Below are 25,147 nucleotides of genomic sequence, written 5' to 3'. Positions count from 1 at the left end.
TTTGAATCAGTAAAATATGCCAGACTGGTTTGTTTCTAATTTTAAAAGCTTTGGTCATAGATGATAATTATTATTATTATTATTATTTTTCAAACATTTCATTTGTTATCAAGGTGCAGGGTATAGGAAATACTTTTAGTAACTTTTTTTTTTTAAGGAAAAAATGTTATTTAGCTGACATAGAATTAGAAAGTCTTTCAACTTCTTTTATATAATGTTCATTTTATTTTGGTGCTGACACTTTATAAGAAAAAGCATAGAACTTTTACGTGTACATAGAGTACATATTATTTGCTACTTCTTTCAAATGTCAATACTTTCTGATCTAGTTAAAATGATGGATTGTGTCATAACACCAACATCAATAAGGAAAAAAAAATAGTACCTGCTGCCAGACTTCACTAGAGCTTGAATTTTAATTCCAGATACTCTCTTAGGAATAATTGTTTTTTTAAACAATTGTTCTTAGGATAATGATATGCTTTATAAAAATAATTCCAGGATATTTGTTCACTTAATCAAAAATTTATTGAAACTGTATTATATGGTCTAAACACTAAATAGTGTAGATTGAATCACATTTTTTTTTATTAAATAATATTAGTTTCTTTTTTCTTCAGCTTTTATTTTCGAGAATCTCAAACCCACAAAAGAGTTGGGACAGCACAATGAACATTTATATTCACTTTTCTTAAATTCACCAATTATTATCATATTGAATATTTGCTTTTTTCTATATTTCTGCACACACATTTTTGCCCTAAATCACATGACAATTAGTTGCAAATATCATAGTACTTTTTTTTTAACCCACCAGTGCTTCATCATTTGTCTCCAAAGAAAAAGGAATTCACCTGTTTAAAGTCTTCTTTATAATCACAATATAATTATCTCATGCAATTTAGCATTGATACAGTATTACCTAATATAAGGTTAATATTCAGAATTTTTTAGTTTTTCCAATAATGTCCCTTAAAGCTTTAATTTTTTTTCAGTGTAGGCTCTAATCAAAGATCAATTAGTTGTATTTAGTTTCCTCTAATATAGAAGAGATTCCTAATGTTTTTCCTTTTTTTTTTCTCTCCTGCTTTTTAAAAAAAAAAATCTACTGTGAAATTGACTTTTAGTTTCAATAGTCCAAGCCAGTTGTTTTATAAAATAGCTCTTAATATGGATTTATCTGATTGTTTCCTCATAAGTAGGTTTAAATTATGTATTCTTGGCAGTATGCTGCATAGATAACATTGTGTTCTTCCTAAGGCATAAAATCAGGGGGCACATGGCTGATAATCCCATTATTGGTGATGTCTAATTTGATCAAGGTGGTACAGGCCAAATTTTCATTGTACAGATTTCCTTTTTCCTTTGTAATTAATAAGTAACCAGTGATGTTCTGCACTGAAACTGCGAATGTCCTGTTCTTAATAAATCATTTGCCCAGGAAATTGTGTATCCATCTACTCTTGCCTTAATCAATTATTTCTATGGTGGTTATGATACTTTTATTATTCTATCTACATTTATTTGTTATTCTTTTGTAAAAGATGGTTTTCTTTTTTCTTCCCCATCCCTCGCTAAAATAATAATAATAATAATAATAATATCAACATAAACTCATGGATTCTTTTTTTATTTTTATTTTTGGGTACTGGGGATTGAACTCAGGAGCACTCGACCACTGAGCCATATCCCCAGCCCTATTTCATATTTTATTTGGAGACAGGGTCTCACTGAGTTGTTTAGCGCTTTTTTGCTGAAGCTAGCTGACTTTGAATTCACAGTCCTCCTGCTCAGCTTCCCAAGCCAGTCATGGATTCTTAATTAGGATGTTATAGTTCATTATTATTATAATTATTCTTTTTGACACTTAAATTGTTCCAGATGTAGCCATTAGGATGCCTTCACATTGGGTCCCATGTTCTGCTAAATCCTTATCATTTTTTGAGCCCTTTATTTTTTGGCACAATGAAATGTTCTTGTCTCTCTCCTGCTCCCCTGGAATCATATAAGTCTCCATCTTTTAAAATATATATATATATATATATATATATATATATATTATTTATTTATTTATTTGAGAGAGAGAGAGAATTTTAATATTTATTTTTAGTTATCGGCGAACACAACATCTTTGTTTGTATGTGGTGCTGAGGATCGAACCTGGGCTGCGCGCATGCCAGGCGAGCGCGATACCGCTTGAGCCACATCTCCAGCCCAAAGTCTTCATCTTTTTAAAGAAAATCTGAGCATTTGTCACATGAAAAAATTGTTTTGTGGCTACATGTGGAGGTGGCTGTAATGCCAGCAATTCGGGAGGGTGAGATAGGAGGATTTTGAGTTCAAAGCCAGCCTCAGCAACTTAGTGAGGCCCTAAGCAACTTAGCAAGGAAAAAAGAGACAGAGAGAGAGAGAAAGTGTTTTGCCTCTCCTCTTGTGGAAAAAACACATTAATGTATATGATTTTTGAAATTTGAAATTACAAAAAGAAAATTAACAATTTATTTAAAGCTGTCACAGTGACAAAGGTAAGTTCTGACCAAGCTTAAATTTGCCTTAAAAACAAAACAAAACAAAACTCTGATGCTTGTGTCAGCTTTATCCAAGCTTAAATTTGAATGCAAATCTCAGACAAGATTACATCTAGGCAATATTTTTAAGAACATAAATTATGTTTCCTTTCCTCCTATTTCTACTTTCTATTCCTTTTTGCCTAATTTTAGTGCTTCTCTTCCTAACTTCACCTTCTTTAAGGGAGTAAGAGCATTCATATTCCCTAATAACTTTCTAGTAACAGAAAAAAAAATTGATAAATCTCATTTATGATTGAATTTCTGAATACAAGAAATATTTTTGAGTATAATGATCTTGTTAGGAAAAAAAAAAAAGTGATATTGGCCGTGCGCAATGGTACATCCCTGTAATCCCAGCAGCTTAGGAGTCTGAGGCAGGAGCATCGTGAGTTCAGAGCCAACCTCAGCAAAAGTGAGACAATAAGCAACTGAGTTGCTTAGTGTCTCAGCAAAAGTGAGACACTAAGCAACTCAGTGAGACCCTGTCTCCAAATAAAACACAATGTGGCTCAATGGTTGAGTGCCCAGAGTTCAATCCCCATACCCCCCAAAAAAGTGATATTATGTTCATGTGAAAATGTATAATAACAAATCCTACCATTATGTACAACTATAATGTACCAATTAAAATATGGAAAAAGAATTTTTAAGAAAGAGTGCTTAAATTATCATTATATTAGTGGCTTTTTACCATTAGTATCACTATATCTATAAAAAGTTGAAATGTAATCTGAATGCTGCAAATAAACTCTATATTATTTGAAATGGTGGACTATTTGAAGCAATACATTTAAGTAAATACTATATAACATGGAGTTATATACCAACATTTGTTTAATTCATCATAGAAATTTGTACCTAGATTAGTCTTTTCAATACTCTACTATAACCACTGCTTTACAGATGCAGGAGAATTGGGAAATACTGTGTTTTGTAATTTTTAATAGTTATTGCTTTGTAATTTAAGGATCCATGTATTTATGATCATCTGCACTAAATCTTTAAATGTTTTAGTATCAGTTTTAATAAGTCTCCTGGACTCCAGTCTTTTTTTTTTTTTAAAGATAGAGTGAGAGCGGGAGGGGGGGAGAGAGAGAGAGAGAGAGAATTTTTAATATTTATTTTTTAGTTTTCAGCGGATACAACATCTTTGTTTTGTATGTGGTGCTGAGGATCGAACCTGGGCCGCACGCATGCCAGGCGAGCGCGCTACCGCTTGAGCCACATCCCCAGCCCCATCCAGTCTTACCATAACTAGTTTAATGTCCTTGAGGAAGTCATTTATTCTTTGTGAGTCTAACTCCTGTTTTTAAAAAAAAAAAAAAAAAAAATGTAGCTAAGACTTTTCTAGCAAAGACCTTTCTAGCATTAAATATTTGAATTTCACACTAACATGAGGTTAATGTACTGTATGTCCACTGAATTTTTGTATCTGTATTTGGCAAGGGGAAAGGAGACTACGACACTTTACCACTGAGCTACATCCCCAGCTCTTTTTGCTTTAAGACGGGTCTCACAAAGTTACTTAGTGCCTTGCTAAGTGGCTGAGACTAACCTCAAACTTGCTATTCTCCTGCCTCAGCCTCTGAACCACTAGGATTACAGGCATGTGCTACCACACCTGGCTTTTTGTATCTTTTTTTTTTAAGGGATTTAAAGGGATTTGGAGAGAATGTATGAGACTGAGCTGTGAAAGGAACATTTAGAAACATCTTTCTGAAAGAAGCATTTAGGGGGCTGGGGTTGTAGTTGTAAGGCCCTGGGTTCGATCCTTAGCACCACATAAAAATAAATAAATAAATACAGGTTAAAAAAGAAGAAGAAGCATTTAACGATGTGGATATTATAGACAGGAGTGGTATTTTGCAGCATAAACAAAATGCTTCATTTTTAAAACTTTATATATTCTACTTGGTAAAAGTTTGCAGTTATGCTATCAATTTCCTTTGATTGTAGCCTCCTTTAACTTTTGCACTTCCCTTCCTACCTTAATCAAGTCCTTGGAATAGTGCGTGTATTTTTAACATTTTTACAACCATTTTGCAGCTTGAAGTGCTATGGCTTGTTACCAAGGAATACACAGGCAGTTGAATAAATACATTACCTAGCCTTCTGGCCCTGCCAACTTTCTACCAGGTTTATTTATTTATTTATATATGACAGCAGAATGCATTACAATTCTTATTACACATATAGAGCACAATTTTTCATGTCTTCATACCTGTACTTTGGATAATAATGATCATCACATTCCCCAAGTTTATTTTCAATTTCTTATTGAGGCATTAGTTTCTTATTACAGATTCATCTTTATTCCCTATATCTGCACCTCTCAGCTTACTTATAAAACTCTTTAGAAGAACCTCCCCACTTACTGCTCCTGAGACATTTCTTTTCTACTAAAGGAAAAGAGGAAAAGGAGGGAAAGAAAAATACATGTTTAAAAAAATATTTATACAGTTGATTCTCATTGTTTGCAGTGGTAATGTTCTATGTTGACCAAGGAATTAGTGAATGCTAAAGTATTGTTCCTAGGCAAGACACAAGATTAGGATTTTTTTGGGGGGGAGGGCGTGTCCAGGTTTGAGGGGGTGGGGCATTTAAGCACTGAGGCACATTCCTTTCCTTCTTATTATTTTGAGACAGGGTTTCACTGAGATGCTTAGGGCCTCACTAAATTGCTCAGTCTGGGTTTGAACTTATGATCCTCCTGCCTCAGCTTCCCTCTGTGATTATAGGTGTGCACTACTAAGCCTGGCTCGGATAGATCATTTTTTGTCAACCAGTCAACAACCTTATTTTATGAGTGTTTCTGTTTTAAAATACTTTATTTAATAATATACTATTGATTCATTGACATTAAACTCAGAGCCAACAACACTATAATTCATGCCTGAACAAAGCTTATCTGACATGTATTTTCTCCATCACAGCCTTTCTCCACTTAGTACTAGCTATTACTTTAACCTTACACTTGAGTGAGGGTTGGGTGGGGGCAATATTTCAAACAGAAAAACACCAACAAAACGTACAAAAATATGAAAAACATGACACTAAATAGACCATGAAAAGGACACTTGTCTATGGTATGAGCTGAAATAACAAGGCAGAGTGTTGCTGGGCAATTCAAATTTTTTGCCTATCCTCAGATATCCCCAAATGACCATTGAAGTGCTGTGAGTATTGATTTTTAGGTATTTATAAATAACTTTTAGCTAGTACATGAACTCATAACTTTGCAGTTAATGAGGATCAACTGTACCATGTATCTTTTAAAATAAAATTCAGACAACTTGGGGCTGGGGGTATGGCTCAAGTAGTAGCGCGCTCACCTGGCATGTGTGAGGCACTGGGTTCGATCCCCTGCACTGCATAAAAATAAAATATTGTGTCCACCTAAAGCTAAAAAATAAATATCTTTTAAAAATTCAGACAACTTCTGTATATTTCATTCTGTTTCAGAAAGAAAAGAGATAATATCTATTTCTAAACTTTGTATATCTACATAATGAGTGGCATGTGTTGGAGGAGATTAGGATAAAAATGGCACCAACTATCCTACTGCTTTCTATTGAGTTTTATGCCTATTTTTAGATTTAAGAAAAGAATTTAACAATTTACACTTGAGAAGTATCTGGGATCTCTGTTAAAAGCTCAGGACTACTTAAGTAACAATTTTTTAGGCAATTTGTCTTAAGGTAATTTGTGAAGGCTGCTTGTAATTTCTAAACATCTCGCCATTGGGGCAGTAGATGTTGGACATACATCATTCCTACCCACATTTTAAATTGCTAACTCCTTGGTTTTTAATTTATATATATATATATATATATATATATTTTTTTTTTTTTAGTTGTAGATGGACACAATATCTTTATTTATTTATTTATTTTTATGTGGTGCTGAGGATCAAACCCAGTGCCTCACATGTGTGAAGCAGGTGCTACATCACAGAGCTATATCCTCAGCCCCATTTGTATTTGTTTTAATGGGTTTTAGTTTAATTAAAGTGTCTGTGTCTTTTATTGTAAGCTGTCACCTAACAGTTTATTTAGGATGGGAACAACTATAAATATAACTTCTATACCTAAATTACAAAGATGAATCTCCAATGTGGGGCCACCATCCTAGGAAAAGTTTTATATTGATTGGACTTTATATATACTTGAACACAATATTAATAGAAAAGAGTAATTTTTTAATTTTGAAATTCTTCCATCTACTATTGTGCATCTAATATTATGCATTGGTTCCATAGGCTTTGTAGCTGAGCAGTTTCTAAATAATACAGCCACTCAACTGACATACCATGGATTGTGTGAACTAACTTCAACCGTTCAGGAAGGAGAACTTTGTGTGTTCTTTCGGAATAATCATTTTAGCACCATGACCAAATACAAGGTATGATATAGAAATAGCTATTCAGTTATTATTCTAAGTCAAAGGAGCTTGATTTAGAGATATTGTTTGATTTTCTTCAAAATAAAAGATTATAGGATAGTATTCCTTAACCATCAAATTGTGAAAGTAATTATTAAATACTTTTAGGATGGAACGGATTAGCAATTGTTCACAGATTACCACATTAAGAAATATTTATTTTCTAGAAGGGGGGGATAATATCCTAGAAATAGAAAGAACTAGGGTGACTTTTAATAATGGATGCTTGTGAAGTAAGCACTAAGATTTATCTGTGCACACCTATAATCTATTCAAGAGGCTGCAGTAGGAATATCATTGTGTTCAAGGCCAGCCTGTACAACATGGTAAGACCCAATATTTATTTATTTATTTATTTTAATTTTGTTTAATTAGCTACACATGACATTACAATGATCTTGGCAATTCATACATTTTAATCATTGGGGTATAATTTCTCATTTTTCTAATTGTACAGATTGCAGAATCACACTGGTCAGAGAGTCACCTGTATACATACAGCAGTCATAATGTCTATTCTATTCTTCGGCCCTTCCTATCCCCCCTACTCCTCCCCTCCCCTCCCATCATTTCTCTCTATCCAATCTAATGTGACACACTTTTTTTTTCTTTTCTTTTTCTCGTCATAATATCATACATGTATTCTGTATAACGATGAGGTTCTCCTTCCATCTTCCGTGCAACTCCCCTTCTCCCTTTTTTTTCCTCCCACCTCTCTTCCCTATTTAGTAGTAGTCTTCCTCTCATGCTCTTCCTCCCTATCCCATTTTGAGTCACCCCCCTTATATCAGAGAAGACATTCGGCATTTGTTTTTTAGGGATTGGCTAACTTCACTTAGCATAATCTGCTCTAATGCCATCCATTTCCCTGCAAATGCCATGATCTTGTTATTTTTTAGTGCTAAGTAATATTCTGTTATGTATAAATGCCACATTTTTTAATCCATTCATCTATTGAAGGGCATCTAGGTTGGTTCCACATTCTAGCTATTGTGAATTGTGCTGCTATAAATATTGATGTGGCTATGTCCCTGTAGTATGCTCTTTTTAGGTCTTTTGGGTATAGACCGAGAAGGGGAATAGCTGGGTCAAATGGTGGTTCCATTCCCAGCTTTCCAAGGAATCTCCATACTGCTTTCCAAATTGGCTGCACCAATTTGCAGTCCCACCAGCAATGTATGAGTGTACCTCCCCCCCCCCATCCTCGCCAGCACTTATTGTTGTTTGACTTCATAATGGCTGCCATTCTTACTGGAGTGAGATGGTATCTTAGAGTAGTTTTAATTTGCATTTCTCTGATTGCTAGAGATGGTGAGCATTTTTTCCTGTATTTGTTGATTGATTGTATATCCTCTTCTGAGAAGTGTCTGTTCAGGTCCTTGGCCCATTTGTTGATTGGGTTATTTATTTTTTTGTTGTTTAACTTTTTGAATCCTTTGTATACTCTAGAGATTAGAGCTCTATCTAATGTGTGAGGGGTAAAAATTTGTTGCCAGGATGTAGGCTCCCTATTCACCTCACATATTATTTCTCTTGCTGAGAAAAAACTTTTTAGTTTGAATTCGTCCCATTTGTTGATTCTTGATTTTAACTCTTGGGCTATAGGTGTCTTATTAAGGAATTTGGGTCCTGCCCCATGTGATGGAGATTAGGGCCAACTTTTTCCTCTATTAGGCGCAAAGTCTCTGGTTTGATTCCTAGCTCCTTGATCCATTTTGAGTTAACTTTTGTGCATGGTAAGAGAAAGGGATTCAGTTTCATTTTGTTGCATATGGATTTCCAGTTCTCCCAGCACCATTTGTTAAAAATGCTATCCTTTCTCCATTGCATGCTCATGTATGATGTTGTGAGGAGAAAAAAATAAAAATAAAAGAAGTGTGTCACATTAGATTGGGTGAGAGATGTGATAGGAGGGGAGGGGAGGGGAAGGGGGGATAGGAAGGGCAGCAGAATAAAATAGACATTATTATTGCGGTATGTATATAGGTGACTGTATGACTAATGTGATTCTGCAACCTGTACAATCAGAAAAATGAGAAATTATACCCCATTTGATTCAAATGTATGAATTGTCAAGATCATTGTACTGTCATGTGTAACTAATAAAAAATAAATTAATTAATAAAAAATAATAATTTTTCATATTGATCACATAGAAATGATACATTTTGTATGGATTAGGTTAAATAAAGTGTATGTTTACATTTTTAAAAAATAAATAAATAAATAATTTTTTAAAATTCTGGATGAATACTAAAGCCATATTTTAAAAATAAGTTTCTGGGTTGGGGATGTAGTGCAGTAGTAAAAGCACTTGCCTAGCATGTGTGGGGCCCTGGGTTCAACATCCAGTATCATAAAAATAATAAATACAAGGCGGGTACAGTAACACATGCCTGACGTGACTGAGGTTGAGGCAGGAGGATTGCCAGCCTCAGCAATTTAGTGAGGTGCTAAGCAACTCAGTGAGACCCTGTCTCTAAATAAAATACAAAATAGGGATGGGGATGTGGCTCAGTGGTTGAGTGCCCCTGAGTTCAATCCCCGATACAAAAAAATAAAATAAAGTTAAAAATACATAAATAAATAATAAACGTGTTTATTCTGTTTCCTCTTTGACTAAGGCTATGGTAGCAATTGTTTTCCCACCAACTGCTATATTTAAGTAAAAATTCATTAAATTTAGTTATTTTTAAAGTTGTTGTGTTAGTGATCAGATACCCATGAAAAACAATTTAGAGAAGAAAAAGTTTAATTTTAGGCTCAGTTTCAGAGGTCTCAATTCATGGTGGGCCAGCTTCATCACTCTGGGCCCAAGATGAGGCAGAACATCATGGTGGAAGGGTGTGGCAGAGGAAAGCTGCTTTCCTCATGAAAACAAAATCAGAGCAAGTGAGATGCCTGGAATGAAATATAAACCCCAAAGGTATGCCTGTGATTTAACTTCCTCCAGCCATGCCTATCCTTACCACAGTTCATTTATATTATTAATTTATCAAATGAATTAAACCTCTGATTAGGTCACAGCTCTCATAATCTAATCATTTTATCTCCTGCATTAACCCAGGGGTTTTAGGGGGAAACCTCATATTCAAACCATAACAGTGGTTGATAAATTAAAAATTGTCACATTCTTTTAAAATAAAGAGAAAGGGAGAAATGTGGAAAAAGGAAAGTCATAGGATTGCATAGTAGCAAGAGATATATTGTCTTTTTCACTTATATAGAAAACAGAAGATAGACACAGAAACTGAGATTTAGGTATTACTCATGAATACAATATCTTTGGTTTATTAAACAATTATGGGGCCTATGATGTAGTTCAGTGGTAGAGCTTTTGCCTAGCTTGTCCACACAGTAAACAACAAAGCAGTTATGTGGCTTGTACTGTATTAAGCATTTTACATTCATTATCTCATTTAATCTTTACAACTCCTCTATAGGGTGTGGATTTATTATTATTCTTACTTTATAGCCAGGAAACAGACCTAAAGATTCTAACTTGCCTAAGAACACTCAGTTTGCAAGCAGCTCCAATATGACTTTCAAGTCAACAGCAATGCCTCACTGCCTCTCTGGGGAGCTCCATGTGGATGAGACTGATGTTTGTTAAGTAGCTTTATTAAAGTTTGTCTTTCAATTTATAAAATACCTTAGAAACTTTCTCAGAAATTTGGGGGCTGGTGATGTATCTCACTGATAGAGTCCTTGCCTATCAAGCACAAGGCCCTGGCTTTGATCCCCCAGCACAAAAAGAAAAAAAGAAAGAAAAGAAAAAAATTATAAAATTTCAAATTATAAAATGCATTGTGGCTGAGAATATAGCCCAGAAGTAGAGTGCTTACCTAGCAAGTGGGAAGTACTGAGTTCAGTTCCCAGCACCACACACAAAAAATAAATAAATAAATAAATATAAACTTAAAAATGTATAAAATACTTAGATGTGGGTAGCTCATGCCCATTATCCTAGTCACCTAGGAAGCAGAGGCAGGAGGATTCCAGGTGCAGGGCCAGCCTCGGTAGCTTAGTGAGACCCTGTCTCATAAAGGGTAGAGGACTGGGCTTCAGTTGTAAAGCACACTGGGTTCAATCCCCAGTACCAAAAAAATAAAAATAAAGAAGTAGTTTATAAAATACTTAGAAACTCTTGTCTTAGAATACCTCTATATCACTCATTAGAAAAGAAAACTAAGATCTAAAGATGTTGAGTAGTTTGAATCCAAGTTAATTAATCTAAAACATTAATGCAGTCTTCCATGTTTGAAAGACTGGAATTAATTTATTTGAGAAGTTTTTTTTATCAATTTATAAATCTTGACAATATTGTCAGATATGTTGTTAATACAAGTCACTACAACTAATTTATGAGGTTGTTTGGATAGGTTTTCATTCAGTCTTCTTTTGTAATACAATTGCCTATTTTTAAAAATTTGTTTTAAATTTTTTTAATTTGTTCTAATTAGTTATACATGACAGAAGAATGTATTTCATTTCATTGTACACAAATGGAGTACAACTTTTCATTTTTCTGGTTGTACACGACATAGAATTGCATCATTATGCAATCATACATGTACCTAGGGTAGTGATGTCTGTCTCATTCCACCATCTTTCCTACCCCCATGTCCCCTTCCCTCTACCTCCTTTCCTTTGTCCAATCCACAATTCCTCCATTCTTCCCATGCTCCCTCCCCCGATTATGGATCTGCATTCACTTATCAGAGAGAACATTTGGCCTTCAGTTTTTTGGGGTTGGCTTACTTTGCTTAGCATCATATTCTCCAACTCCATCCGTTTACCTACAAATGCCATAATTTCATTCTCTTTTAATGCTGAGTAATACTCCATTGTGGATATATATGTAACACAGTTACAATTGCCTATTTTTAAGAAAAGTAAAATTTTTCTAGTGTTGTCTTTATCATTTTTATATGCATTAATAAGAACTTCTGTATTATTTTTTTAATATTTATTTTTTAGTTGTGCTTGGACACAATACCTTTATTTTTATGTGGTGCTGAGGATTGAACCCAAGGCTTCACATGTGCTCTACCACTGAGCTACAACACAATTTTTTCTGAAATTGTGTTTTTCAGTATTTTATTTTATTTCCTTTATTTATTTTGTGTGTGCTGGAAATCCAACCTAGGGCATTGTGAATTTTAGGCGAACACATGCCCATAATTCCAGCCACTCTGGAGGCTGATGCAGAAAGATCTAGAATTTGAGGCCAACCTGAGCAAATTACCTGTCTCTAAAAATAAAACCAAGGAAAATAAATAAACAAATAAAAACAAGGACTAGGAGTGTAACTCAGTGGTAGAGCTGCTTGCCTAGCAATACATGAAGCTCTGATTTCAGTCCTCAAAACAGCAACAACAAAAAAGAGAGGCAGAGAGAGAATTTATTCTTAAGTACCATTTGGAGAAAAAATATTGAGGGCTGGGGATGTGGCTCAGCGATAGCGCGCTCGCCTGGCATGCGTGCGGCCCGGGTTCGATCCTCAGCACCACATACAAACAAAGATGTTGTGTCCGCCGAGAACTAAAAAATAAATTAAAAAAAAAAAAAGAAAGAAAAAATATTGATAAGATTATGGTTATCAAATAGCCAGTAAAATAAATTGTAAAGCAAAGACATGGTGTAGTATGATGAAATTAATTATAAATATAAGAGACCATGAAAAAGTATAATTCTTGAACCAATGGTAAACCCTATGTTAACTATTATCTAATGAGAACTATGAGCAAGTATCAAAAGGTCTTACTTTGGCAGATCTGACGAAATATACAGACCTTATATAGTATACATAATATATAGATGTAACATATGATTAGAATCAGAACTAACACACATGAAAAATTAGTGGTCACTGCTAAATTCTTTCATTGTGATTGTGAATGTAACTTATAGTAGGCCCAGCAATAGAGATTTAAAAATATATTCTAGCTATGTGCAGTGACTCATGTCTCTAATCCCAGTGACTCCGGAGGATGAAGCAGAATGATCACAAGTTCAAGGCCAGTCTACACAATTTAGCAAGACCCTATCTCAAAATAAATAGAAAGGGGCTGGGGGTATAACTCAGTGGTACAGCATCCTTGGGTTAAATCTTCAGTACCATAAAAATAAATAAGGCAAATAAATGAACAAATAGGACTGAGGATATAGCTAAGTGGTAAAATTCCTTTGGGTTCAATACCCAGTATAAAAAATAAATTATATATTCATAGATCTGGAAATGTATGTAGGCTCAGTGGGTCCTGGATTCAAGCTCTAGTATCAAAATATAAAATAAAATAAAAATACAGTCTGGGGAATAAAAGGCAAGAAAACACAATCATAGTGCCAGGAGATTTGATGCCACAGTAGAAACACAAACAAAATACAACTGGTATACAAAGCAAGAGCAATAATGATACAGAGAAAAGAAAAATTAGTGTAATTTAGATTAGTCATATAGGCTTAATTTACAAAATAAACAAAACCAGGCAATGTAGTATCATGTTTTTATTGCCTGATGTCTTTTTCAGGAATTTTTATAATATTTTTCTATTTTACAAAATGATATTACAAACCACACAAAGCTGTTTATAAATCATATGTGAGTATGCCAAGGGTTTCTCTTCATATTGTAGTGTGCTAATTATAAACTACATTCAAAGCCAGTCATATTTGAACAAATAAGATAACTAGTTTGTTTATTGTATTGTACAGAAATGGCTTATAGGAATAATTAATACTTTCTAAACATACAGATTAAAATTTTTCATTAAATGTAATATTAGTTTTGATTTTTTTAACACTTTTTCTTTTGTTATTTCTTACTAAGGGTCAACTGTATTTGTTGGTAACAGACCAGGGATTTCTTACTGAAGAAAAAGTTGTTTGGGAAAGCCTGCACAATGTAGATGGTGATGGAAATTTCTGTGACTCAGAATTTCATCTTCGGCCTCCTTCAGATCCTGAAACTGTATACAAAGGACAACAAGATCAAATAGATCAGGTAAGCTTATTTTGCCTTTTTTCATATTGTTTAAAATATTCTTTTCAAATGTCAATTTGGTTATCCAAATATTTTGAATTAGATTCATTCTTAATTTCTTTGTGAGGTTTTCCTGATACTTCCTAAATAGGTAAGTGATCATTCTATATGTACATTAATTTTGCACTTTGGCACAGAAGGCTTGATCATATTAAAATGTGAAGGTCATGATAAGGAGTTTGAATTTATTCCAATTGCAGTAAGGAAGCCATGCCAATTATTAAATATGAAAGTGACATGGTCTACTGAATTTTTGTTTTATTATTTTGTACTGGGGATTGAACTCAGGGGGACTTTACCACTAAACTACATCCCCAGTCTTTTATATTTTTTATTTGGGGTCTTACTAAATTGCTGAGGGTCTCACTGAATTGCCTATACTTGGCCTTGAACTTTCCACCCTCCTGACTCAGCCTCCTGAATTACTGGGATTACAGGCTTGCTGCACTGTGCCTGACCTGGGTATTATCACATTTTTAAGAAACAGAGGATGCGTAGGAAGGACAGGGATGTAAATAGAGACCAACAATTCAAGCAAGAAGAAATGAAGAGATTAAGCACATATTTGAAACATATTTTGACTAATCAGGGCAGAAAAGAGGGACTCTAGAAGATAGCATATACTGGGCAAAGAGTAGTTAGGTTTTCTAAGAAAAGGATGAGCAGACACAGCAAAGGAGCCCTAAGCAATAAAACTTTCATTTAGAACTGAAACAAGATTTTTGCCTGCTATAGGTGGGCAGTTTTGGAGCTAAAGTGTGTTTATTACTTAAAATATGACAATGATATTAATTCTTCCCTGCTGAGGCATAAATATGGTTATGTTAAACTATGAACATAAATTTTGATAATAACAATTTAAGTGCATAGAGACTGTTCACTTAGCTAATAGTCAATGAGAAGATGTATTACTGGAACTATAACTAGGTCCTGCAGATACAAAGATAAATCATAGCCAAGTATGGTGTCGCTTGCCTGTAATCCCAGTGACTTGGGAGTCTAAGGCAGGAAGATTGCAAATTCGAGTCCAGCCTGGGCAACTTAGCAAGACCCTGACTCAAAATAAAGAATAAAAAGTGCTGAGGATGTAGCTGAGTGGTAAAGTGCCCATGGGTTCAAACTCCAGTGCATTAAAAAAAAAAAAAAAAAAAAAAAAAACANGGGCTGGGGTTGTGGCTCAGTGGTAGAGCACTTGCCTAGCATGTGAGAGGCACTGGGTTCGATTCTCAGCACCACAATAAATGAATAAATGAATAAAGGTCCATCAATAACTAATAAAATTTTTTTAAAAAATCATTCAGTCCTGTCCTCAAAGGTGCTACAATAGCAGAGGGAGCAGAAATTGAACCAACTATTATTGTATATTAAGTTCTATAAGAGTAATTTGAATAGCAAGCTATGATGCATAGAAGAATATTTGATTTCAACCAATAACTTCTACATATATATTCTTCAATAAATATATAATATATTTAGATAAGTATATAATTATGAAAAAATGTTTATTTGGAAAAAAAAGAATACTTGATTTCAACAAATGTTAATCTTCCTAGGACTTTTGACTTTTTTTTTTTTAAATAGCTTTGATAGTAAATGTACTCATTTTCCTTCAGATGCCATAAAGAATTATATAGCCTCCATATAGAGGCTTAAGTAATAAAGAGAAATGTGTGAAATTTTTGTAACAAATATTATGTAAAAATTAATGGAGCAGAGGAAATGAATTTGTAAGGTGTTGTGATTAGTGTCTGTGGAAATAGCAAGAAGGGAGATTCAAAACTATGCGACTTGGTAAAGAGCAAGTTGGAAACTGAAAAAATTTTGAAGGACAAACCCTTAATATTAGTAAGATACTCACTCATGAGTAAGTAGTATAAGTTCTTCATAGGAATGACCTTCTGAAACATGTCCTTTAAGTTACTTAAATTCTCGTTTTTGAGGGTAGATGATAGGTGTACAAAATAAGTCAGTTTTCATTCAGTGCAAAGTGGGTTTTAAGTCAGATAATAAAACTTTTTTTTTTTTTTTTTAATACTGGGGATAGAACTCAGGGCACTCCATCACTGAGCCACCTCCCTAGCCCTTCTTTATATTTTATTTAGAGTCAGGGTCTCATTGAGTTGCTTAGAGACTTGCTAAGTTGAACTTTTGATCCTCCTGCCTCAGTCTCCTGAGTCATTGGGATTATAGGCATGCACCACCACATCCAGCTTTTAGGGTTTTTAAAAAAGATTTTTTTATGACATTAAATGGAAAAGAAAATGTTGTAATAGAGGTGGGAGATGTTGAGTTTGTATGTGAACGTAGAAAAATATGGGGTTAATATATACTGTTTATATATATGTATGTATCTATATACTGTTAACAATAGTTATCTCTAATAATATTTTGGCCACATAAAATTTTCTTATCATTTTTTGAAATTGCTAAATGCATGTGTTCCTTTTGAAAATAGCGGAGTTTTCTTTTTTCTTTCTTTCTTTTTTTTTTTTAAGATCTTTTCTATGTACTCCCCAAAGAACCCCAAACCCTGCATTTTTTTTTTTTTTAAGAGAGAGAATTTTTTAACATTTATTTTTTAGTTATCAGTGGACACAACATCTTTGTTTGTATGTGGTGCTGAGGATCGAACCTGGGCCACACGCATGCCAGGCGAGCACGCTACCGCTTGAGCCACATTCCCAGCCCCTTTCTTCCTTTCTTTCTGTCTTTCTTCCTTTCTGTCTTTCTTCCTTTCTTTCTTTTCTTTTCTTTCTTTTTTTTTTTTTTTCCAGTACTGGGAATTGAACTCAGGGGCACTCAACCACTGAGCCACATCCCTAGTCCTATTTTTGCATTTTATTTAGAGACAGGGTCTCATTGAGTTGCTCAGCACCTTAGCCTCCCAAGCCACTGGGATTACAGGCATGTGCCACCGCTCCTGGCTCTTTTTATTTAAAGCTTTCTTGAGTATCTTTTTAAAAATATTTTTTAGTTGTAGATGGACACAATGCCTTTATTTTATTTACTTATTGTTTTGTGGTGCTGAGGATCGAACCCTGTACCCGACATGTGCTAGGCAAGCACTCTACCACTGAGCCACAACCCCAGCCCTTTTGAATATCTTATTTATTGCTTCTAGAAAGAATTTCAAATGAGTTCCTAAAATATTTTAAACAATGATGACATCACTGAAATAAGTGCTTAGCTCCCCAAAGGAAATACTTGGCAATATAACTCATTTTAATATTTAAACTCTGATGTTTTTTTTTTTTTTTATTGGTGCATTATAGTTGTACATAGTCTGATAGGTTTTTCTTTTTTAAAGCCATTCTCAGAGCTTCATGAACACAACATCTATATTCATATTTATTAGTTCTTGAGTGAAATCTCAAAACTAAAAATGGTTATAATTTAATTCCTTAGGACTATCTTATGGCATTATCTCTACAACAAGAACAGCAGAGTCAAGAGATGAATTGGGAACAAATCCCAGAAGGAATCAGTGATTTGGAACTAGCAAAGAAACTTCAAGAGGAAGAAGACAGACGGGCTTCTCAGTACTACCAGGAACAAGAACAAGCAGCAGCAGCTGCTGCTGCTGCTACTACTACTGCTAATACACAGGCCCAGGTAAAAACAGCCTTGTGATTCTTACTGGGGATATAGCTCAGTTGGTAGAGTACCAGCCTCGCATGCACAAGCCTTGGGTTCAATCCCCAGAACCACCAAAAAAAAACAAACCAAAAAAAAATTTATTGCGATTCTTAGATATAATCGTCACTTTAGCAATAAAAAAGTCTCTGCTTGAGGTAACAAAAAAAAAAAGTTAATTAGGAACTGACTTTTGAGTTATGTTAGCATCTTAGTACCCATGGATTTTTTGACATTGTCCTAAATTTGTGGTTATCCTAATAATTTCTTATGTATAATTATTTTTCTGGAGATTCTGAATGCAAGATTTTTTTTAAACTTATTTTTTAGTTCTTTACAGCTGAAACAAAACAAAACAAAAACCAGAAACCATTTGCTTTCTGTGAGGTAAATGTAGTCTGAGCTATTACTAGAACCAGATAGTTGTTGATTTACATTTCCTGCTTATTTTTTCTCTTCCTAATTGCAATACCCTGGACAATAACTCTCTTAACCTCATTTTCCTTCTCTGTGAAATAAAAGATAATACTCTTAGATTCTGGTGAAGAATTTAAAATGTTAGCACTTAACCCAGTGTCTATGACATATACTAAGTATTCAGTGTAAGTCAGCACATTTCTACTCCTCACTCCCTCAGTTAATATTTAAGCACTGAAAATAAGATGATTATGTGGGTTTCTAGATGTTAAATCTTATTTTATTCAATCAAAAAAGTACTCTCCTTCTTTTATATTATCTGTACCATGTCAGGACTGTTCCTTTTGATCAGGGTATATAAGAAAGCAAGATGGCCTTTAAGGTCTGATGAAACTAAATATAGAATTCTTCATTAGAATAAGTGTAAAATTGGGCCAGGTTGTGGCTCAGTGGTAGAGTGCTTGCCATAGCATGCATGAGGCACTGGGTTCAATCCCCAGCACCACATAAAAAATACTAAATAAAGGTATTGTGTTCATCTACAACTTTAAAAAGTTCAAAAAAAAATAAGTGTAAAATTTATTTCTAGATCAAATATTGAGTACCCCAATCTTAATAACTAAATCCTGTCATGTTATAATTAGTTTTCCTATTTCATAGAATCTATCCAGAATGGTATATTAACCATGTTACAGATACCCCGTAATATAACAAATTTGCGTACCAGGATGTTCTTTTCCCTTTGATGATGCCCTTCACTCTTGTGGCTATTCTTTCTAGATAACTGTGATAAAGCGCCTTAGAACAGTTGAAATAATTTCTTGCTGTGTGTTTTTCTTAAAGCTGGGCCAGCCGGCACAAGCCTCTCCATCAAGTGGAAGACAATCTGGGAATAGCGAACGGAAACGAAAGGAACCTCGAGAAAAAGATAAAGAAAAGGAAAAGGAAAAGAATAGCTGTGTCATTTTGTAACAAGTACTAGATTCTGTTGGAATCACCTATATGTGTTGAGAAACAAGACCACATGAGGAAAGGAAGAAAAACCGATAATAGATAATACCGTCTGTGCCTGATTTCCCATTGGATTTTGTTCATGTTTTTCAGGGGAAAGGTTGTTACTTTGTTACAATCAGACTTCTTGAAGTCACACAATATACTCTTTATGAGCTGGAGTTTCATGTTACAAGTTGGAAATGCTGTGTTGTCATTCATGAAGAATACTGCACTTGTAGCCAAATAAGCAAATCACAGCGAATTTTGTGTCATAGTGACATTCATAATTCATATCAGTTAGTAAGCTATTTCATCTTCTAACAATGAATGGAGGTATTTGATTTAGTCTGATTCCTTCCTGAAATCTAAGTATTAGCACAATAGTTTCTGAAATTTTTGCAACCTTAAATTATGATCTAATCCATGAGAAACCAGGGGTTTAATATGGAATTTAAAAAGAAAAAAAAAATAAATAACAGGAATAAATAATCCTTAATTGTATATTGAACTAGTTCAGCCCTTGAACAGCTTTACCTTTCTTTAGTAATGTACATTTTAGATATTAAGAACAAATAATGGAGCTTGGATTTAATTTAGATAGAAAAAAAATAAAGATTTGTATTTCTTTTCCAATAGCAAAAAAAAAAAAAAAAATTATATAACACTAATACTTACAACCTGTCCAAATCACATATTAATGACTTAATAGTGTTGTGAAATTTTGAGGAATTTTTAAGTCGTTAAGTAGGTAATCTGGACCATAGTTACTATTTATTAACCATGTGACAAGTAAGTTTAAGGAGGAAACCACAGTGGATGCTAGGCCTTGTAAATATGAGAGTGTAGGAAAGTAGATAGTTCAGTGTCTACCTTTTTTTAGAATTACCTTGAACCTTAAATTTTAAATCATGTTTATTACTAGAAAATTAAATTATTAAAACCAACAAAAACAGCACATTTCTATAAGAAGTAAAAGATAATCTCTGAGTCTAATGAAAAGACATTAATAAAAATCAGAGTAGATAAGAGTTTAGAGGAATTTATGTAAAAGCAAGCAGATTTTTTAACTTATGAGAACCAAATAAACATAAAACATAGTGTTTATAGAATTCAGAAAAAAATATTTATTTAACTTTATTATGAGGCAACACATATTTTCCTGTATTTCTAGATATAGTTTGGACAACTATCCTTAATAGTCCTTTTTATATGCTTTATATTTAAAGTTTGTTTTTAGTCATTTTTGAAAAAAAAAATGCTGCTGCAAGTAGTATATAATTTACATTCTAAGCCTCAAAAAATGTGTTTATTTAGGAACATCATAACATGACCTGAGCATCCACTTGGAGAGTATTTCTTGTGGTTTGGGGTGACAAAATTTTGACTACAAAAAAAAGTGATCTAGAATTTTTTTTTTTTAAGTTATATCATTAACTTTCTCTGTGATCCAAAACCAGTTATAGAATGACTCTATATGTAAAAAGTAAAGTCTTATTTATGGAAGGAATTATTCTAAGGGGAAATAAATCCAGGGCCAAGCATCTTTTACATCCTTCTATTTTGCATGTCTATTTGTGTTACATAATTTGTTATTTCTTCAGATTTCCTATTCTAGAATGATAAATCATCAGAGAACCTGTTTGGGGTATAAAACTTGGATACAAAATATTTGGTGAGTCTCTTGATTGTAACCCAGAATATCTGGACATTGGTAAAGTAATCAGATATACTATAGAACTCTCCATTGGCTTAAACAGGTTGATCTTAATCTGAGTTTACTCTTGATATCATTCTGTTGGTTGAAGGAGAAAACTCAAACCTCAAAGTTTGTTCTTCTCAGAATAAATAGTAGTGACAGTGCATTATATTTTAATAAAAAAAAACTTGATAATTTACAAAAGTATATTTGAGGCATATTTTTCCATAATTATATACTTAGCTATTTATTACCCTTGAAGAATATATGTGTAGAAGTTATTTTTCTGTTGTTTGTTCCTATCTTCTTAATTTGTTCCAAAGATAATACTGCCATTCAGCATTCCCTCTAGAAGAAAAAAAGAAAAATCACTCAAAACCAGCAATGCTGCTATCAGATAAGTAGATGTCAATGTGTACTTACGAGAAAAAATTTTTAAAAATGCAGTGTGTTTGTTAATTCAGTCTTTTTCTATGTAATATTTACAAATCAAACTTTATTACATTCCTGGAATTCAGTTTGATATACCAATAGTAATAATGATTAAATATTTACTTTGATTACTGTGAGGGAAAATTAAATGTTCAATTCTATTAAAACAAACTTGTCAAAGAAACTGCTCTCCTTGCAAATATAACCTTAAAGGTTACAAAGAATCTAGAGCAATTGTGTCTTTATTTTCTTTTATTTTGCTCCAGGTAACAAATTATACATTCAGGCATTTCATTGCTGGTTTGCATTCAGAAGAATTTGATGTTAGTATTTTAAAGCAGTTTTTTTCCACAATATTTTTTAATACTTGAAATTGTTACATATATACTGCTACCAGAAATTAGAATTTAAACCTTTTTGATTTTAATATTTATAGACTAGATCATGGGCACATTTGAATCAACCAAATCACTGTTAGAGCTAGTAAAAGAGGCAGATGAATGAATGGCTGTGGTCACCATTTTTTCCTCTTGCTTTTGAAAAGAGTATTCCTTACATTTTTATTAACAATATGAGCATTTTCTTGTCAAATCCCATTGCATCAACAATGCTGTGATTTACAGTAGTTTACTGATATTTACAAGCACTCATTGCATGTGCACATGTATGTGTATTTCTGAAGCAAGACAGCTTCTCAAAGCAATTTGGGAACTTTCCCTCAAATTTTAAAATCACCATTTTAAGAATATTTACACACCTGGACTGGGAATATGGCTCTACAGACTCTCTATAGACTGGGAATATAATGTTGGAACATGCATGAGGACTGGGGTTCAATCCCCTGCACTACAACAAAAAAGGAAAAGAAAAAATATACACACACGGACATAGACTGAACAGGATAGTATAAAGCAACTAAAATTGACATTAGTTATATGCCCATCCAGTGTACTTAGGTAAAGTAACTTACATGTTTCAAGGTCAAGTTAGTATTTGAATGAAGCAGAGATTTAAATTTAGGATTAGCTTTTGGAATGTATCTTGTTTTTATTGTCTTATATTTCTTGCACTTATTTGCTTATCCCATATTATGTTTTGATTTCTTCCTCATACATCTTGATCTTGGCTTAACAAAGCAAGTAAATATCAGAGATTAACTGACTGAACTCAACATTAACTATTTTGTACTTACACAAAACCTTCTTAGTATTTTGTTTTCAATGAAAAACAAACTAAGTTAACTTAAGAGATAAGAGATCTTGAGAGGAAAGGTTAGAAGGCAAACATTTAAGGAAAGAATAGTTGTAGTCCCTACATTAATGCTGGCATATGCAGCAGATAGTTGTAAAATCCTGCTGAAGAAAAATTAAGGCAAGAATTTTCAGAATTGCCCTCAAAACATCTCATTTATTTAAATTTCCTTTTAAAAAGCAGTTTTGTAGTTTTGCTTAACATTCTTATTCATTGTATCAGTTATTTTAAAATATGATGGAAAGCTTATAGGTTTTACCTATCACAGTTCTTAGGCATGCTGGAAACTTACTAATGTTTAATAAAATAATCTGAAGGCCCTAAAGACAGTCCAAAATTTTGTATTTTAAGGAACTGGATATGTAGAATTCTGGATCATTTTGTATTTAAAAATCTAACTTTTTGTCTTGCCTTGGGCAAAGTCTCTGTGCCTCAGTTTACTCTTTAAATATGTAGAGAATGCCCTTTCTCACTCTCCTTCTCTCACTTTCTCACTCTCTTCTTTGTGCTTTACACTCCTGAATAAAGGGCATAGTATAAGCACAAAATATTACTTAAATTATCACAAATATTACACATCTTGGTTCTTGGATGTGCAGACTTTTTCCAATGACAAGTCCTTTTTTAAAAATACTGTCAAAATTTGTTGAATTATCTTGTCTTTGAGTATCGCATCATGTTTTCAAAATGTATTTTGCAGTTGCTTTCCTGTTCTGTAGACTAGTGTCAAAATCAAGAGTATTTGGGAACTATAAAAAGCATTTTAAAACCTATTTTTTTCCAATATTTTTCACAGATCTAAATGTTTAGATTATCTTTGATTTTTCCTCTGTGTTATAAAATGCTGTCACATTGCTAATACATATAAAAGCTGTTTGCATGGGTGAAATTGATTTAGATCTTTCAAATACTATCATTTTAGGGATATTGAAGTTACTTGTGTTTTTTTAGTGTAATATGTAATTTGAGAATGTGCAATTAAATTCATTCTGAAAGTGAAAATAGTAAAGAAACTCATTGGAATTTTAGAGTACTTAGTTTCTCTGATAGTTCGGTGTCTTTTGTTACTGATGTTCAACACTTCTAAAACTATTAGGAAAATATTATGAGGAATTGAAGTTATTTTTCTCAGGTAACAGTTTAAAAGATACTAAATATTAAAATTAAAGGCTTCCTGAACAAAATATATTGCAAAATATAGGATGAATGTGAGGGCAAATTCATGTTGCTAGAACTTATTTTGATGATCTATGTAAATTTTAATTCATGCATGTCTCTTAGTCTTAATGTCTTTGCCATTAGAAAATAGAATTTAATAAACTGTTATATACATATATATTTTTACATGAAGGATTCTAGTTTCTAATTTCTTCTAATCTCAAGAAAATCTTTTAAAAAAACAAAACAGGGTAAAATTTTCAAACTCTTGCCTCAAGTTCAGCTTTGTCCTGTTGTTCTGAGAAAGGAGGAAATTTAGACTTGTCTAACTAGGAGATATTTTTTAGGGCATGGTACCATCCCAGGTAGGGTGTTAAAATACTATGGCATAAATATAAAATCCAAGCTTTGAACTACAGTGGATTTAAACAATAAAAAAAGAAAATTCTACAGTAAATCTTCTACTTCACCTGATATTCTAAGAATTTCTTTAAACCAGTTAATTCGTCACTGGTAGCTTTACAAACTTTATACCCATGAGCACTGTCCTTTCAGAGACAAGGATGCCTTATAAATAAGAGGAGCGCAAAACAAAATTCTTTGGAAGGTGATCCTTTGGATAAAGTAGTTATTTTACAGTTTTAAAAAGAAAATCATGAAACTGAAATGCCCATTTAAATTCACAAATCAAAACCAATCCAGTTGTGCATTGTAGTTGAAGTAACTTACAAAGCAATTATAACTAACACAATGTGTTTTAAGACTGAGATTGGTATTTAATCTTTGAAGATTGTCTCAATTTTGTCAATGTTTTTGTTATTCTTTTTTACCTATTGTATGAAGTAACCATTTTTCAGAGTACATAGAATATCTTAGCTTTGTAGATTTTTTTTTTTTTAAATGGGGATTTGAAAAGCCTCCATTGGCTTTTGTTTTGCTGTTTTCCTCAATAAAATGACAACTATTGTCAAAGATCCACATATAACAAGTAAGACAATACGACAGAAGATTGGTGTATGATTACATTCATAGTAGCAAAATGGATTATCTTTGCCTATTAAACTTTAGAGGTACTCCAAAAGTCATTTCCTAATGCTAGCTCATGTGAATCTTTTTTCTTGAATTGTGCAGAATAATTGAATTGAAAAATATTTAAGGGAATAGCAAGTGAAATGGAGTAATGACTGAAGAAAAGTTGTAATCTTGAAATATAGCAAAAGAGAGAAACAAGTTTTCTTCTTCCACTTTAGTGTTGGACTAATTGGGTCAAAAATTTGTTATGAAGGCCTAAGGTATGGCACATGGTAGAGCACTTACCTACCATGCACAAGGTCCTGGGTACAATCTCCAGTACCTCCACCAAAAAAAAAAAAATTGCCATGAGGAGGAGCTGGTAGTAGATCAGTGGTAGAGCACTTGCCTACCATGCACAAGGCCCTGGGTTCATCCCTAGTATCCCCAGTACCACACACACACACAAATATATATATATATATATATATATATATATAT

At 33.2% G+C, this 25,147-nt stretch overlaps 1 protein-coding gene across 2 annotated transcripts in view; it reads left to right on the top strand.

Annotated features, from left to right (window-relative positions):
- Nucleotides 1–23,827, top strand: part of Mindy2 (MINDY lysine 48 deubiquitinase 2) — an 80,876-nt gene extending 57,049 nt beyond the window's left edge. The window contains exons 6-9 of one of the 2 annotated variants that reach the window (XM_015480606.2): nt 6,829–6,971; nt 13,843–14,016; nt 17,461–17,667; nt 18,949–23,827. In XM_015480606.2, coding sequence (XP_015336092.1) covers nt 6,829–6,971; nt 13,843–14,016; nt 17,461–17,667; nt 18,949–19,077 — 653 coding nt within the window. In that variant the 3' untranslated portion in view covers nt 19,078–23,827. The remainder of the gene's footprint in view (nt 1–6,828; nt 6,972–13,842; nt 14,017–17,460; nt 17,668–18,948) is intronic. The other variant, XM_048792962.1, reaches the window with a different exon arrangement.
- The last annotated feature ends 1,320 nt before the right edge of the window (nt 23,828–25,147 follow it).

Source organism: Marmota marmota, unplaced genomic scaffold, assembly GCF_001458135.2.
Source record: "Marmota marmota marmota unplaced genomic scaffold, marMar, whole genome shotgun sequence".
In the NCBI taxonomy this organism is placed as follows: Eukaryota; Metazoa; Chordata; class Mammalia; order Rodentia; family Sciuridae; genus Marmota; species Marmota marmota.
This window is presented reverse-complemented; position numbering and strand designations above follow the sequence as displayed.